Here is a 17,889-nt window from a genome sequence, read left to right as displayed (position 1 = left end):
CAGAAGTGTCCCCATTTAGATGACAAACGATACGGTCACCCGGCACTGAGACTCCTTCCAGGACCGTCCACGAGGAGAGCTGGAGCTTCAGGAACGGGAAGCAGGTCAGACCATCGGTGGGTCTGTACCTGTGCAGGGCTCAAGGTTGGAGTGTGGCCCCCAGCAGTGTGGGGCCGTGCGTTCACCTGGGCGAGTGCTCAGCGGGCGTGCTGCACACTTGAGGCTCACGCGGGGGCTGCTAGAGTGTTCTGAACGGTATCTGAAACCGTGAGTGTGCACACGTGTGCATGAACAAGTGCATGTGTGTGCATGAGCATGTGAGCACGCATACACGTGCGTGTGCAGCTTTCATCTGACCCTCAGTCAGCTCTGTGACCCCCAGACGCTCTCTGTGCCGGTGGGCCAGGCGCCAACACGATGGCTGCTCAAAGCTGGGGGGGACGCCCTTGTCCTCCTCCTCCCGCCCTAAGTCAGTGTGGCCTCTGGATGACCTGGGCGGTGTTGCAGCAGGTGGACGGCGTGACTCAGACTGTCCCCGCTGGGCCAGCACGCAGTGGGGGCAGATGAACCTTCCTCAGCCGGATAACGTATCTGGGTCGGACAAAGCTCCTAACTAAGTGAGGAAGAAAGTCCTAGTCTCCGCTCCAGTACAGGGGACGTGGGATGTGGAGCTGGCCCATCCCTCCTGTCCTCAGTGTCCTTCCAGGAAACAGTCATCAGCTGGCCCTGTGCCCAACCACAGAGACCTGGTAACAGCCAGGAAGGCCACCAGGTGACCGCCAACATCACTGCGGCCCCCTCCTCACACACATGCCGACCTGCTTAGGCGGGAACTTTGAGAGCCTGTTAGGGTCAGAGCAGGTACTGTCGAAGTCAGCCATCCAGTGAAAGGTCTCAGAGGCCCCCAGCTGGCCTCGAAACACCCATTTGGACAGATGTCACCATGCACGAGGAGGCCAGTGAGCCCGGGACCCAGTGCCTGTCAGAAGTCCCCTCGTCTCCAGGGTCCTGGTCAGTAGAATGGACCCCCAGCCGGGACGCCAGCCCTATCCATCCCGCAGGACACAGAAGTAAACGAGGCACTTTGCGAAGCGGCACCCATGGAGGTGAGAAGCACTGCATCGGAGGCAGAAGTGAGTTGTCTCGGGTTCGCCAGAACCTTCCAGAACGCAAACCTTCCCTCCCCTCAGGGGGACTCCCGCAGGCTCTCCCACTCTGAGCTCAGCCTTCTCTGTGCACGGCGCACCCCCAGGTCGGCAGAGCCTGCCGTGGAAGTCGCGGCGCCCAGCGCAGAATGAAAATTGGGGCTCCTGGGTCAAAATGATCAAGAATTTTAGGGCCATGACTGCAGATCACTCAAGCTCAGGCCTCTTGTGACAGTGCATGTCACCCGCCCGTGAAGGCAATCCGTGTTAATTTGACAACAGTTTCTTCCATGTCCCCAAGTTCCCCGCCTCAAGGGCTGTGGGCAGGTCCTATCTTTAGCGAGTGCAATGAGCTGAACCCTGACAGGGACCCTCTAGGACTCCAAGAAGGGGTCAGGGACAGGCTCCCGGACCCCTGCCCAGGTGTCAGGACAGAAATGGGTGGTGCGGTGCTTGTGCAAAGTGCCTGGGCGAGCAGATTAAGGGACGAGGCTCCTGGGGAGACCGGCATAGAGCCCTCACGCAGTCTGGCTGTTGACCAAGTGCTATCTGCGACAGGAACGCGCTGGCGACAAGCAGAAGAGGGGACAGTCAGCCAAGGTCGCGTCAACGGCAACGTGTCCAGCCATCGGAAACGCTGTTTTGGAAGAATACTTTCAATCCGTGACATGGTGTCCTTTGTCACACGAGAAAAAGAAAAGCAGGGTCCATCACTGAAAAGGGTGCGTCCCATTTCGCATGACCCACATTTAGCTCAAAGAAGGACGCGGCCTCTGGCGGTGGTTATCGACGTGGGGCGGGGCCAGGAGCGCGTCGTGTTCCTTCTGTGCTTCCTCCCGCGTTCACCAAATTCACTGCGGGACCAGACGCCACGCGGATAATAGCACGTCGATTTGAAAGCGAACGCGTCTCCAGAGGAGACCCGCAAACGGCCAGCGGCACACGAGAAGATGGTCAGCACCGTGGGTCGTCAGAGAGACACACATGGAAACTGTGGCGACAGCCCGCTTCAAAGCCACCAGGCCGGCTGTCATCAAAACCAGACGGGAAGCGCTGGCAAGGACGTGGGGAAACTGGGACGCTTGTGTGCTGCCGGTGGGACTGTCACACGGTGTGTCACCATATGTCCCAGCAAACAATCCCACTCCTAGGTGTGCGCCCCCCAAAACCGGAAACGAGGGTTCAGACAAAAACTTTCGCCCAAACGTTCATGGCAGCGCGGTTCACAGAAGCCAGAGAGCCCATCGGCTGACAAACAACGCGACGTCAGCTGGCCCGACGAAGAGATGGCCGCTCACGGGCGCAGGGCTTCTTCTGGGGGTGACGAAAGTGTCCTGGGAGCAGACAGGGGTGACGTGCGGGCACAGCCTCGTGCCTGCGCTAAGAACCCCTGAACCTCACACGTTCAAAGACTGGCACGGCGGGGTGTGGCTGAGGTCCCTCAGATCGGCACGCAGCAAGAGGGGACACGAGAGGGATCACCATCAAGTGACCGCATGGCCTGACTGGACCCGCCACTGACGCTTCTGGATGCGCAGTGACCGAGAACGAGCGTCGACTCGCGATCCAGGTTTGCGGACGGTGCCGGAGCCGCCCCTTCCCGCCCCGTGTCCCCGCCCCTTCCGCCATGTCCCGCCCTTCCCGCCCCGTGTCCCTTGCCTTCCCGTCATGTCCCCGCCCCTTCCTGCCCGGTGTCCTCGGGTTCCCAGGCTGGGTCTCCTCGCGCCAGCGCCCGCAGCCTCACAGCCCCAGACGGACTGGGCACTGGGGACGCAGCGCGCCCTCCCAGACGCTGTCCTTGGTTAGCCGGCCGCTGGAGCAGGACCCTGGCCCCCGACGCACGCCTCGGAGTTGAGCTGCCAGTGTGCCATGTCATCGCTCCCAGCATGGGGCCCCATAAGCCAATGTTTATTCATTATCTCGGATCTGTTTCCTATCGTCTATTTCAGAGGAGCCAAAAACAACATCTCAACTCAGTGACAGAGCGCCATATGACGACTTTCGTGTTCCAAAATGAGCCACAGCACGCTCCGCGAGGTAGCCCTCAGCTCCCGCCCGTGCCCAGCGAGGCGGGGCTCCTGGCCAGGGCTCGCCGTCCCCAAACGGGGTGCCCAGGCGCTGAGAAAGAGGCCTCAGGCCAGGCCTCACTAGTCCGACAGGTGGCAGGCTGGTGGCCACCTGCACGCACTGGGAGCAGCTCATTTGTTCTGCTTCTCACAGGGCACAGCCATGTCTGTCTTTGGGTCCCCCAGAGTCCAAGCCACACATGGTGGGGGCAAGGGGGACAGGTCAGCCCATTTCCAGGAAGGATGCTGTCGCCCTGGCCGCTACTGCTCGAGCTCTGCAGGGGCAGGAGGAGGCCTCTCAGAGTGGGAGGGCATGGCAGGCAGGCGGAGTCTGAGGCCCTTGTCACCTGGACTGACCGAGGGGACAAGTGACACCCTGGCCTGGGATGCCAAGGAAGGTGGCATTTTCTCAGGTCGCATAACACACCCCCTCACCCCCCCGCCTCTCCGCTGTTCACAAGCTGTGGTTCTAAAGACATCTCCTCCAGCAGTGTCAAAAGGTTTGGAGTGGGAGGGAGTGCCCGGATGTGGGGTGAGCTGTGCATGAGCACAGAACGGGTGTCTATGGCCACCGCCAGGCAGGGTCTGTCCGCCTGCCAGCCACCCATTCACTCACCACTCACCCACACACCCACCCACCCATTCACTCAGCCTCCCATCACCCACCCACCCACGCATCCCTTTGTCCATCTGCCCACCCACCCGTCCATCCAGGAAGTGCCTTCTCAGTACTACCTCCAGCCCAGGCACCGTGCTGGGTGTGGGGACACTGCGTGAGCTGGCTGCATCTTCCTGGTCCTTTGGCCTCATGGAGGGTGACGCATATTGATCGAGTCACCTTGTAAATAATGCACATTTACAAACTAACCGACAGGCCCTCACCTTTGACCCCGTTGGCTCATGCCACATGCACTGATTCAATCTGCTCCGACTCAGCTTTCCAGATGCCAGCTCAGCCAACACACCGCCTGGAAGCCTCTCACACGAACATCCCAGGTGTCACCCAGACTTCCGGTCTTGTCAGGGGGAGGTGGAGCGGCTACTTTCTGTGGGCTGTATTTAGGGCCACACCCCAGCATCCTGCTGGTCTCCCCGTTCAGTGGCTGTCTGCGGATGTGGCTCTCAGGGTGACCGACAGCCAGCGTTCAATGAGCATGTCCGAGGGCCAGCCTGCCCCAAGGGTTTCCCGTGATGGGTTCGCCCGCCTCGCAGCAGCCCCGCGGTAAACATGGAGCGGGAGGCGGCCGCTGGCTCAGGGAGGCTGAGCACTGTGCCCGAGGTCACACGGCAAGCAATGGGCGAGACTCGGGCCCCGGGCGCGTGGCCTTAACCCAGAGCCGTGGACTCTGGCGTCCGGTCTGTGGACCGGGGCTCCCGGCCCCTCCTCTGGAACAGAGGACGTGCCCTGAAGCGGACCCAGGGGGTTCCGGACGGGTCAGCGTGCGGCCTGGCTAGGTGACACTCACAGGGCAGAGAGAAGAGTCATTGCACTTGCCTCAGACAACAAAACAGCCCCACTGGGGACGGGCCGTGTGGCAGGAAGGAGACGGGACGGTGTCCACGGGAAGGCCCACGGCTTTCAGGGAGGGGGCTGGGCGAGGCTGTAGGGCGGCATGTAATCCCACGGGACCGGTGTCCTTACAGGAAGAGAAGGGGACATCACAGACGTGTCAGAGGAGACCGTGTGAGGAGCAGGGATGGGACGGGCGTCCGCAGGCAGGGACGAGAGGCCTGGCCAGGACCCGCCCCGCCGACGGCTCAGTGTGAGGCCTCAGCCTCTGGAACTGTGAATCCACCGTCTGTTGTTCCGGCTCCTGGGCTGTCATGTTTTGTCATGGCAGCCCTGGAAGACGAAGACAACACTCTTTCCTGCCCACGGTCGTCCGCCCAGTGTAGGAGCAAGAATGTCCCCAACCCCCCCGAGGGGGGAGATCTGAGCCACACCCGCTCCCCTCGCTCCAGAAGCCCAGTCCATAGTGACCACTGGGGCAGGGTGACTATCTGGGCAGAGCCGCAGACACCACATCCTGTAGCAGCTGTGGGGAAGGAGGGCAGGGTGGGTACCAGCATCACCGGATTGCCATGGTAACCTGAGGCCGGCTATCACTGCCGCTGGGAGGGGAAGGGGCTGGGTCCCAGAGCAATGCCAAGGACTGAGTCCTCCTAACGGAACCGGACCCGGCAGAACCATACTCGGGAGCGGGCCGGAGCGTGGAGACCAGTGTTTACACAGGGAGCAGCTGCCTGAGACTGGAGCTTGCACGGAGGCTGCGGGCTCCCAGTGCGTGTTTTAATAAAAGGGCGTAAAAGGAGGGAGGGAGGGAAGGAGAGAAGGAGGGAGGGAGGGGCCGGCGTGCTCCCGCCTTGGTGTTCCACGAAGCACGGTCGCCCGCAGCCGGGACCACGAATCCCCCTTTATTTTGTGTCTCGTTGGGGAACAGTGAGTCCCTCTGGAAGATGGCTCTTTAGTTGCTTATTAATGTTTTAAACTACGATTGTGCTAACAAAGTCACTTGCCCGTATTTTTAAATGTTCTAAAGATAACGGAAACGTGCTATTTGGGAACCGACCGCGCCCACCGTGGTGTCTCGCAGGGGCTTCGTGCACAGTGTGACTGCCGGGACTTCCGCTTCACGGCAGGGCGCCACGAGCCCACGCCCTGATGGCGCTGGGCAGAGCTACTCAGAAGCGCGGAGACAGCGCCACCCCTCCTCTGCCTCCCCGGGGAGTGCTCTGAGCTGGGTGAAAGCAGGTCACAGTGGTGGCCGCCCCTTCTGTTCAAAGACCCCAGACATTGAGGCCTCTGTGCTGCGGGCGCATGTGAGCTGCAGCCCATGGGGGGCCCTGTGCCCTCCCTCTGCTGGCCTGACATCCTGACTGTCCGTGGCAGACCGTCTTCCTGCACCCTGGGCCTGGCCGGCCACACGTCTCAAGCACATTCACCCCTTAGTACCTGGCTCAAGGCAACCCAGGCAGGGCCAACCCAGACGTTTGCTACGCGGGCAGGAAGAACCACCTTGGAAGACCTAAGCCTGGGCTGCCCAGAGAATAAAGCCGCCAGGGAGAGATCAGTGCCTAGAGGTGGAGAGAAAGCTCCCTAGGGACATCGCTTGAGCACCTGGATCCAGCCATGCCTGAAGCCAGCCATCCAGGCTTTTTACTCACATAAGCTACTGATTCCCTCCCGAGGGATGGGAGTGCTGTAGGGAGCCCTGGGACTTTGTCACCTCCAATTAAGAGTGGTAATGACCGGAGCAGCCCCTGAGCTGGGACGAGGCAGGGCAAAGCCCTGGGTCAGGGCTTGGCTCAGCTTTCCGCACCGGCTCCGCCACCAGCCAGGAGTTTGGCCGTCATCCATCAGCAGCCAGAGTCCCTCCTCCAGAAACGGGCCTGAGCCCTGAATCAGGATTCTCAAACCGGGTCCGAGAGAGCCCGGTCCTCTCAGGGGTACCTGCCCTCCCCGACAGGAGCCCGTCCGTCTCTGCTTTGCTTCAGATGCCGCCTAAGTGATTGACCGCAGGCTTGCTGTTAAGGAAAAGGCGTTTTGCCCAGAGGTGCACACTTTCACACAAAGTCAAGTTTCCTTTCCTTAAACGTGGGAGTTTTCCCTCCACAGGTCGCTAGAGTAGGCGAGAGTCTCAGCTTCATGGTAAGTGTCCGCCATCTGGGTCTCGCCTTCTCTGTGTGGTGTCTATCTGTGCTGGGTCCCCAGTCCGTGGCTCAGGAACCCAGAGATTCTTTGGGTCGGTGACCCAGACTCAACTCCCAGCCTCTGCCTGCGGCTCACAGGCTGAGACCCCGCACTAGCTGCTCAGTTTCTCCGGCCCTTGGTTCCCTCACGTGCAAGGACGGAGCCCGCAGAGCCTTCGAGACCCACGCCCAGCACACAGCTGGGAAATCCCGCTGGCCGGTCATCTTCGTGGTCTCCGAAGACCTGGGCTCTTAAACTAGGCTCGCCTAGGTTAACCGGTAACTGCAGGTTACCGGGCCAGCGGGGTCAAGGGGACTGTCTGAGGAGGGGTCATCGGCCAGCCCCCCTGGAGCGGAACGGCAGGCGTCTCCAGAGGAAGCTGTCCTTACACACTCATTTCTGGAAGAAGCTCTTCCGCTCTGCACGTAAAGTGGGAGCCAGCGCCACTGCCACAGACAGCAGCGCCCGCGTTAGACACAGTGGAGAGCTGAAGGGACGGGAGTCGAGCCGGCGCTGCCGCCCACAGGGGGCCCCACACCACGCCGGCCCCTTCCTAAGGGCGGGACTGGCGGCCACAAGGGCTGCGTGGGAGCGTCCAGCCTCCCAGGGGAACGGCCAGCAGCGGTCTGGGAACAGACGTTGGCAAATGTCGCTCACCGACGCACGGCTTACTTGTAGGATATGTAATGAGTGACCACGAAGCAACAAGAAACGGACAGAACCCTAAAAGCAGAACGGGCCAAAGACTGGAACCGGCGTCGGACGACGAAGAAATGCAAATAAAGGCCAATAAACCAGCGAATAAAGGCGCTCAGACCCCGAGGCAGTAAGAGAAACGCACACCGAAACCCAGAGGCGCTGTCCCCAGCAGTGGTCCCCAGCGGGCAGAGCGATGGCGGGGCGCGGGCACCCGTTAGGGTCTGAGCGTCCGTGTCCCCAGATGCAAGTGGCGGCACCCTAACGGCCGGTGGGATGGTCTTTGGGGTGGGGCCTTTGAGAGGATTAGGGACAGATGAGGTCAGGAGGGTAGGACCCTTGTAACAGATCAGTGTCCTTCTAAGAGGAGGGGACACCACGATGCTCTCTCTCCACCATGTGAGGACACAGGAGAAGGCGCCGCCTACAAACCAGGAGAACTCGGCCCTGACGGCACCTTGACCTTGGCCTTCCAGCCCCCAGAACCGTGAGAAATGACCGTTCACATGCGGTGTGAGCCGCCCGTCTGCGGTGCTCGTCACGGCAGCTCGGGCAGACTGGACACCCACTTAGGACAGGGCGGGAGCATCCGGAAAAGCAGAGGGCACGCCGGCCCTGACCGCAGTCACTCCTGGGGTGCGAACAAGGGCCCGTCGCATGGGTCTGCATCGGGAAACGAATGCGGGTCGCAGAACGCTGCCCGTGACAGCCCCGGGCTGCGGAGGCTCTGAGGGGCCGCCCGCGGCAGGGACCGTGAACAAACCCACGTGCCGAGGCTAAGAGGGGGACAATGACGCTCAGACCCCAGACGTCAACACCGATACCGCCCTAACAGCGTCACCGCGACCGCCGCCACCACCGTCACTGCCACCACCAACTACGTCACCGTTGCCCTCACCGGCAACATCATCACCAGCATCGTCACGATTGCCACCACGACCGCCCCCGTGCCCCGACTACACGACCCCCGAATCTTAACGTCTCAGAGGGCGACTGGTCCGCTGCAGACTCTGAGACGGGTAGGTGAAGGGAACAGACTGGCAGCTCGGACGTGTCCTGGTTCAGCCACCCGTTAAATGTGCCTCTCTGAACCACATCCTCAGGGGACATCTCCCAGAGGACGTAAAAACGCCAAGCTGACAGGAGGTTCCTGGCCTGGGGAAGTGGACAGCGGCTGGCACCCAGGGGCCCCGGCACGGATGGGGAATGGGACGGTCCCCCTTTGAAGAGGCAGCTGGGAAATCCAGACACCCGGGTTCAACCCCCGTGTGGACACGTGCAGGGCACGTGGTCTTTATCCCCCTGGAGGGCACTCCACGCACGGGGTGGGGGTCTGTTCTCTCCTCCAGGGCTCCATGGGGAGTGGACAGCACACGCTGCTCATCACATCTGTCTCCCCATCAACACTCCGACTTTCTGATCTGGACTTTGTTCTGACGGATAGCTTCTAGAAACTTCTAGAGAGCCACAGGGACCAACTCCCAGAAACAGATTTATTCCAGTTCCCAGGAGAACAGTTGACCAAGGGAGGGCACGGTGAGGCGTGGCCTGCACGCGTGTCCTTCACCCGGCCATAAGCCTGCACCGCGGAGGTTCGGCCATAGAATTCTGGCAGCCGATCCAGCGAGAACCCTGCAGAGACATCCCCTGGGGGTCACTGAAGCGGCTCGGGCATCCTGACGCCCGATGGGCTCTGGGCGGGCATGAGGCACACAGCACCCCAAAATCACACTGGGCAGCTCAGTCAGATCCGCTCCTGGAGCGAGGGGGCGTCAAGAAGGTGGCGTCCTGTACAGGGGGCCCGAGCTGCCCAGTCATTAGGCCCCAAGCCCGGCGAGCAGGTTCCGGCCATCCCCGACGGGCGGGCACGGGGTGGGCGACGGCTGTCCACCACGCCATCCTGCCCCCTCGTTCTAAGTGGACTGTGCTCCCCAGTCAGGCCCTTGGCCTTAGTGACCGGAACACGACTGGCCTTGTCACCTTCTTGGGGACGGACAGACGGGAGCCCTGTTAACGAATCAGTCGCGTTACTCATCACTTCACGCATGTGTGTCGTTTTTCGTGACCTGACCCGGTGACAGCCTCCGAGCATGCTTTTGGGCCCAACTCACCGGCCGTCGTGGGGACGGTCGGGTCTGTGTGTCACCCGGACTAGGCCACAGCCCCCGGCTTCTCAGTCCAGCGCTCGTCTGGGGGCTGCCGCGGCTGTGCCCGCCGACGTGGCTAACAAAACCTACCGGCGCTGGCCTCCAGGAAGGTGACTTTCCTCCCCAGTCACCTGGTGGCCGGAAGAGCAAAACCGAGGTTTCCCCGGGGGAGATGGAGTTCCACGTCGAGGCCGCAGCACCCCACGCCTCCCGAGTCCCCGGCCTGCCCTGCAACGTCCCACGGTCGCGTGAGCCAACCCCTTAAAATGAATCTCTCGGTGCACACACATATCTGCATCCATACCCCTATCTACCTCCTACTGGTTCTGTTTCTCTGGAGAAGCCGGGCTGGTCAGCTACCAAGGGATGCCCTCCAGGCCGGGGACTATGTGGCCAACACTTGTGGCATTCAGGTCACATGCCGGCCCTGGACGAGGGGATCTGGGAGGCGGTGCTGGGTGCCTTCCGAGCCAGAGCCTGTCAAGTGGACAGGACCTCTGCATACCCTCACCCCGCACCTGCCAGCTGGAGGCAGAGTCCCCTAAGGCTACTGAAAGCGACGTGCCCTGGTCCCTGGTCACCCGGGAGCTGTCTGCTGGCCAGCAGAACCCACACTGCACAGACACCAGGTGGGAGAGAAACGTGGGCCCCACTAAGCCGCCGAAGCTGTGGGCTCATCTGTCACAGCAGCGGACACGGCCGGACAAACACATGCGGCCACGACATTTCACAGTCAGATGACAGCCAGCCCTGTGGTGGCCTGGTCCAGTGCAACACCATGTGGCCTCCTCTCCAGGCACGGTGGACTGCGTGCACGTGTCCTGTCCCGCATCGGGAACCGAGCAGGACACAGAGGCGCATCCTTAAGGGACCTGGACACACGGGGGAGGGGCACGCACACAACTAACTGGCCATTTCCCAGAATGCCTTCCTTCTCGCACGCGATGACATCGTCACGTGCGGCACCTCGCGGCCAGTGCTGTGGGCTGAGGCCTACGAGAGGCGTTACCGTGGATACCGTGGGCATGCCGGTCCCGTGCACAGAATCACAGAGCTTACGCCACGCCCCTCCCCCGGCCCCGTGCATGCTCCGTCCCCAGCCTTCCGTGGCACAGGGGCACAGCCAGGCCACCAGATCCCACCGAAAGCCAGGAGGCCCGCGGACCAGGCCCCGGCGGGAGACGCGAAGCCTCGCCTCACCCCTCTCGCATCTTCCCCGGCGCCGTTTTATGTAAGATGTCTCCTCCGGACGTTTCGGTCAGGTCCATCCGGGGCGACCAGTTTTAAAGCGGTTCTCACGAGGGCTCCGTCGGGGAGCTCTGAGAGTCGTGGGCAGGGTTTGCCCTCGCGGACACACGGGCCCTGGGCGCAGCTGCCATCGGCGCACCCCACGGCCACGGACGGCGCCCGTGCCTTCTCGGGAGGGCCCGGGGGCAGCCTCCTGCAGGGCGAAGCCCCGGTTTACGAGACTGTACGAGATCGCCGAGGAGGCTCCACGCATCGAATCAGCCTCTAAGAGCCCTTTCCCCCGACAGCCAGACATCTGATCCACGTTTTCTGCAGTGTGGACGGAGCAGCCTGGTAACTAAAAGCTCCCACACCGCCTGCACTAACCTGCGGTTTGGACAAAGCCAGGGGCCCTGGGTCAGTCAGCTGGAGAGGTCCTGTTTTCCATCTCTGCGCCTCCCTGCACCAGCCCTGTCCACGCCCCATCCAGCCGACGGTGCCACCCGGCGGGGTGGGCAGGGGCCGCCTTACCTGCCTGGCTGTCTCGGGGCTTGCACTGGACTTCCTCCACGCAGTCGGCCGGGAACCACCCGATGTGGCCGCGGGCGCTGCCTTCCCAGAAGCCCCCTTCGCCGATGCTCAGAACTAGAGACAAGGACAAGAACAGTGTCAGTGGGGAGGGGCCGAGCCGGGAGGGCCTGGGGGTGAGCAGGGCGGGGGGTGGCGACGGGAGCAGGGCCAGCATGTTGTCGGCTAAGTCTGCAGAGCCAGTGCTCTGGTCCGTGTGCCGGCAGACCATGCCTTCTCGGCCGTGGACGAGGGGACCCGGCAAAGTGTCTCTTGGGAGGACAATGCCAAGGGCATAGCACTACAGTCCCCAGGTCTCCTCTGCCTGTCGCCCTTGGGGACAGAATGCAGCACTGGATGTACTGTCATCTCTATGACACCACATGTCACGTGGCCGCTTTGTCCTTTGGCTCGGCGTCCCATCCGAGACAGAAGAGTCCCCACCATCGGTGGGGGCAGGATGGGAGGGGCGGGCCATTTCAAAGGGGAGAAGGAGCGATGAGGTCTGGGGAGAGGGTCCACCTGTCTGGGTCCCCAGGATCTTTTAAACCAATTTGAAGAAAGAGAGCATGCGGCAGGGGACAGACCAGCAGTGACGGGCTGTGGGCTGAGGGGCTGGACTCTCTGGACGCACAGTGACGAGGGCCGGATTGAAAGACGAGGAGACCCACCCTCGGGCGTGCTGACTTACTGGTGAAGGGCCCATGAGTCTGCGGGACTGGCCGGGAGTGGGGGTCTGCCAGTCTCCTTCGGGAAAAGGGTGGTGGGCTGTGCTCGGGGGCCACTGTGCAGTGAAAACCCAGGTTCCCGCCCACACGGCCGGGCTTTCCCTTCCCGGGCCGAGTGCTGGGAGAGCAGAGGGGCCCCAGTGGACGCCCACAGCGAGATGGGGTGAGCGGGGGTGAGCAACGCGAGCCTGGAGACGTGGGCTGGGGGCGTCCCAAGGACCCACGTGTGGCCCGAGGCGCGGTCTGGACAGACATTTCGGTTGCGAGGGCCAGCTCAGAGCGGTGAGGTGTGGGGAGGGTCCTATTTCCAGGCTTTTGGTGCCGGGCTGGGGGCGTCCCCAACACCCTCAGAATGTGGCTATGCAATGGGCACATCAATATCATCTCTGAGCCTCTTAATCTTTAAGTTATCAGGCTGCAAAGCGGCAGACAGCAGGAAAAGGGGCCGGGCAACCGTAATGCCTTCTTCCACCTCTCATGTTAATCTGAAAGGCCAGATAAAGACCAACTGGACCTGTGATTTCTGAAGGTCAGTAAAAGAAGAAATGTCAGCTTTCTAGTTTTTGCCTAATAATTCGAAGTAATGACCTAAACGACACAGGCGCTCTCCCAGCTGGCCGGTACGGTCATATCTGCTCAACGCCTTTCCTCCTAAAATCAGTGCCGACCCCTTACGCTCACTGCCATCCTGCTGACCGGGATGCGGCTGCGATTTCCCAGAGGAATCGGATCTGGGAGGGTCACCGGAGGCAGCGCCCCGCGTGGCGGGGGACGGGGCGGGGGGAGGCCGGTGCCCGGGGGAGGGGGCCGCACTGCCTTTCTTTGCCGTGTGGACAGCTGTCCTGTTGTTTTAGGGGGTCGGTGGAGGACGAAATGCTGGGGACGCACCCGCCACATCTCATCCACGTGACGCTCGGGGACGCGCCTAACGCTCCGTGCCTCAGTTTCCTCATTCACCAGGCGGGACAGCACTGTGGCTCACGGAGTGACTGCCTGTGACAGCGGCACAGCGAGCCAGCGTGCAGCTGCAGCGGCCGGGGACACCGCCTCCCAGCTCCGCACTGAACGGGCGTCAAGCGCAGGCCTCGGGGTGTGTTACTATCCCATGGGACCGCGGGACGGGGTGGGGCGGTGTGCGGCCGGCTTGAGGGAGTGGACAGGCAAGCACAGGGAAGCGGAGGAGTGTGGACAAGGCCTGCCCGGCTCGGGGACCCTGCACGTCTCCCTGGTTTCAGGGGCCTTGATCAGCTGGGCAAAGGGAACAGGCTTGGGCAGGGGCTGTCACTGTGTGATTCGCCCCCGTGGCCGTGCTTGGTGCCCTAACGCCCTGCCCCATCTGCATCACTGAGGAAGGAGCTGAGTGCTGGGCAGCGAGCCTCTGGGGGGCGCTGGGGCCCCGCCTCTCCCCCCGTCTGCACCGAATCCCAAGTGGAACAGGCCAGCGTGAGTCATGCCACAGGGGCTTGCCTCCACGTGCGCATCGCCAGGGAACCAGAACAGGTGCACCCCCGTCCCCGGGCATCCCTCATTCACGAGAGCAGTGTTGGGGTGTGCTTCCCCAGGGACACGGGCTCCGACCGCCTGCTGTAAACTTTAGGACCTTCCTCTGCAGGGCTGAGCAGAAAGACAGAAGCCAGAGAGGGTGCTGCGGGGTCACGAGCAGGCCCCCCGGGGCTGTCCCCCTCAGAAGAAGTGAGTTCGGTTTCTCCGGAAATCCTCCCAGAAGCCCTGCCCCCGCGGTGGGTCCCCAGGGTTGGGGGGTAGGGGGTGCAGGATTCCTACAGAGGGCTCCAGGGCAGCCGTGGGCACGGCCCAGGCGGCCACCGGCTCTCCAGACAGAAGGCCTGTGACGGCGTCCTCTGAGGTGGCATCTAGGAACCGACCCTGTCGCTTGTTCTCTGGGGGAGTCAGGCCCGGCTCCCCACACGCCCACACTCCTCACTGAGGCCTGGGCCCCAGTCTGGGGTGACCTCCCCGGGAGGCGATGGTGCTGCTGGGATTGCAGGGTGAGGGCAGACCCTCTCACACCCTCGCCCATGGGGATCCAGCCCCGCTGCGACCCCTCGGAGCCCCGGGTCCTCATCTCTGCCAGCGCCCCCACCCCCGCCCCCGTCTGTGCAGCACTCCTCGTCACCCCGAGTGGGAGGCCCCGGCGGGGGCTCATCCTTCACCTCCCCGGACTCTGCCTTCGCTCCCACCGCTCCTAGAGGCGGCGAGCCCCGGGAGCCTGTCCTTCCCAGCTTCTTCAGGACGCAGCGGGCCCTGCCCGACAGTGCGGGGCCGATGTCGGCGGCGAGGCATGGGCTGGAGCTACAAGCCCCTGGCGGACCTGCCTCTGGCTCCCGCGCCCCCGGCTGGCCTGCCAGCCTGCGAAGGCCGCCTCCTGTGCTCAGGTGCTGCGTCAGCTGTGCATGACGACGGTGGGGTCGACGAACATTCCTGAGTGTGCAGGGGAAGAGAAGCTTGCCCCACGATGCGTCCTGGTGTTAAAATTCACGGGGGCGGGTCAGGGGGATTTTTAGGTGCATAATTTGATGACCCGTAATTTTAAGATTTACAAAAATACTTGCATTAAACTATACAGGAACAGTTCAGGGACTTTTGCTACTGGGTGTGATGACCAAAAACCCCACGGACCACACTGCAGGAGGCAGTTATAAAACCTGAGTGTGACAGGACAGCAACCGCTGGAAGGTGCTGGAACGTGTGGAGAAGCAGACAGGCCCGCTGGGACGGGCGGGCAGCTGCACGGGGGGCCCTCTCTCTGGCTTGCGGCCGGGACTACGGAGCCTCCCCAGGGCAGGGCTGGAGATGGGAGGCCCCAGGAGAAAGATCTGCGGTCTCCACAGCCCGAAGACACAGATAGGCGAGTCCAAAACAGCAACCAGGCACCCAGAGAGACAGGGGGTGCCCCCCGCAAAGGAAAGAGCCAGAGAAGGTGCAAAACGCAGCCCCCACATCTCCGATCGACCCTAGAACCCCCTGTGTGCAGAGCAGGTGCAAACCCAGAGCTGTCACTCAAGCGACCGGCCAAAGCAAAGGACAGAAGCCCGACAGAGGCCGGTCTCCACGCCCCGACCCTCCTGAGGTCCAGACGCTACAGAAGGTCACCGGACACGTGGACACGCGAAGAGGGAGCCCATTCTGCAGAGGAAAGTACGCCGGGTGAGCCAGCCCCGAGGCGACCCGGTAACGGACGGAGAGTTCCAGGGACGACGGTGCCAGCCCCCGGCCCGTGCTGTTGATGAGTGAAAACCCTCGACAGAGTAACAGGGAGTCTGAGCAAATAAAAAAAATAAAAAAACAATAAAAAAAAAATGCGTGCAGACGAGCTGGGGTCCCGAGCATGGACTTCGCAGCTCACGGGACGTTTCAGAGGAAAGAGAAAGTGAACTTGAAAATGGGTCACAGGGATGGCGGAGGTGAAGGGAACGGGAAGACGATGCACAGAGCCCTGCGGCGAGCCTGGCGGAGGCTCGAGTCCACGAGCAGCGCGACCAGCGGCCGTCGCGAGGGAGGGGCTCGTGACGCTCGGGCTCACGGTGGCCCTCAGAACACCATCCGACGCCGTGGACCTCCCCGCGTTGTTCCGGGGTGGCTCGTGCTGCACCGTGCGCCTGCCGCCCCCACCCCGACTCCCGTGCCAGGATCTGCCCAACACCCCTCTCTGGAGGCCCCCGGGGTTCCCAGGCGGAAAGGCGCTCGGCCGCCAAAGCCTTCGCCCGCCCCTCCCCCGCACCTTCCCCAACGGCGTTTCATCCCCAGCGGAGACGGGACACCAAGGCTGCGCCCGTGAGAATGGCTGTCGAGTGTCCTCTGTCCCCATCTGCCTCCCGGGGCTCCATATTTTCCATAGGGGTCCCGGGCTGACCTTGCCCCAGGAGCCGAGGACGCTGGGGACACTGACCTTTGACCCTGTCGCCACGGTGAAGGGGGATCTCGCCGTCGACCTGAGGCTGGTATGGCTTGACGACCACAAAGAGCCTCCCGGGCACCGCGCTGTACAGCTTCCGCTTGGGCCCCAGGCGCTCGAAGGCAGAGAGCGCGTCCTTGCTGCCACCGGGAGGGAAGGCCGGCCTGCGATGGAGGGGACAGAGAGAGGGTCACCGGCTGCGACAGAGCAGGCCACGCTCTGACCTGCGGCCAGTCCGCTCACGGCAAAGGCTGTCGAGGGCAGTCACATCGGAACTCTGCTTCCCGACGGGCTGAGCACGTGTCGGGGCCCGGGGCCCAGCGTGCGAAGTCACGGCACGCGGTAATCGTCCCCAAGGGCGTGACGGCGGGGACTCGGCAGGTGTCTGCACCCACGTTCCAAGCAGCATCACGACAGCCAAGAAGCGTCCAGCGCGCGTGTCCAGCGATGGATGATGCACGCACCAAACGTGGCCGCCCAGGCATCGGACGGCCTGGGAAAGGGAGGAAGTCCCGACACAGGCTCAGCACGGAGGACACTGTGCCGAGGAAAACGAGCCGGTCCCAAAAGGACGAGTCCTATGTGACTCTGCTCACGAGAGGCCCCCGTGGGAGCCGGGTTTGCAGAGACGGCAAGGGGGTGGCGTGCTGGGGCGTGGTGTGTCACGGGGACAGGGTGTCGGCTTGGGAGCATGCAAAGTCCTGGAGACGGTGGCGGTGACAGTCACACAGCAGGGCGAATGTGCCTCGTGTCATTGAGCTGTGCGCTGACAGCGGTCGAGGCGGCCGAGAGCAGCCTGGTAGGATTCCGGCCGCCACGTCTTGGTGTGAGGCCGCGTCACAGAATTCTCAGTTCGGGAGACGCAGGGCCATGTGGAGTGGGCTGGGCCACCGCCCGGCCGCCCTGTGCAAACGGGGGCCGCCCGCTCACTGAGCCTCCGCCATCCGTCATTCACCTGTCACTTACACGTCATCCGTCCGTTCGTTCATTCATTCATTCATTCATTCATTCATTCATTCATTCAGCAAGCATCTAGCGGGTCCGAGAACACGAGGCCTCATGGGGAGCCACGCAGGGAGAAAGACAAGTGGGAAGACACTTTCTGCACGTCCAGTGGGTCAGCACAGAGGACAGGGTGACTCGGGGACAGGCTGCGGACGGCAGGAAAGACTCTGCAGGGACATTAAGGGCAGAACTGATGCCCCAGAGGCCAAAGATGTGACTGGACGAACAATGGGTTACTCAGGCCACGGTGAGGGGCTGGATGGGGGCGGGGAGCCCCTCGGCAGGGCCGATGTGCAGAGGGACAGGTGACTCAGAGATGACAAGGGGCAGAGCTGCCCGGACCTGAGGACCCACTGAAGTCGGCCGTCTCCTGGTTCCCGGCTCGCACGGAGGGTTGGGGGAGGGGTGGGGGAGGGGCGCCAGCTTGGGCTGTGGCGCAGCGAGGCGCGTCCATCACAGACGGCCCCAAGCCTCGGCCTTCCACTGACAGCCGTGTCGTAAGCAGAGAGCTCAGCCCCCATGTCACCGTGCATGGTCAGCATTGTCACCCTGCGGCCCAGGGCCAGGGGGGAGCAGAGAGGTCAGCCGGCACACAGCCCTGACCAGCATGGCCCCACCACGTGCCACTGTGGCCCTGGTAACGGCGTCCCACGCGCCACACCCTCCCCGCGAGGTCCTAGGGAGGTGCCGCAGGGATGGACAGA

The 17,889-nt window shown here is 62.8% G+C and overlaps 1 protein-coding gene across 3 annotated transcripts in view; it reads right to left on the bottom strand.

The window, feature by feature from the left end:
- Positions 1 to 17,889, bottom strand: part of SHANK2 (SH3 and multiple ankyrin repeat domains 2) — a 404,459-nt gene that overhangs the window by 210,606 nt on the left and 175,964 nt on the right. For all 3 annotated transcript variants that reach the window (XM_039840586.1, XM_039840587.1, XM_039840588.1), the window contains 2 exons: positions 16,175 to 16,344; positions 11,504 to 11,617 (listed from right to left, as the gene is read on the bottom strand). In XM_039840586.1, coding sequence (XP_039696520.1) covers positions 11,504 to 11,617; positions 16,175 to 16,344 — 284 coding nt within the window. The remainder of the gene's footprint in view (positions 1 to 11,503; positions 11,618 to 16,174; positions 16,345 to 17,889) is intronic.

The sequence above is a fragment of the Pteropus medius genome, unplaced genomic scaffold (assembly GCF_902729225.1).
Source record: "Pteropus medius unplaced genomic scaffold, Ma_sr-lr_union100, whole genome shotgun sequence".
NCBI lineage: Eukaryota > Metazoa > Chordata > Mammalia > Chiroptera > Pteropodidae > Pteropus > Pteropus medius.
The sequence above is the reverse complement of the archived record's forward strand: the minus strand, read 5'-3'. Positions and strand labels throughout refer to the sequence as shown.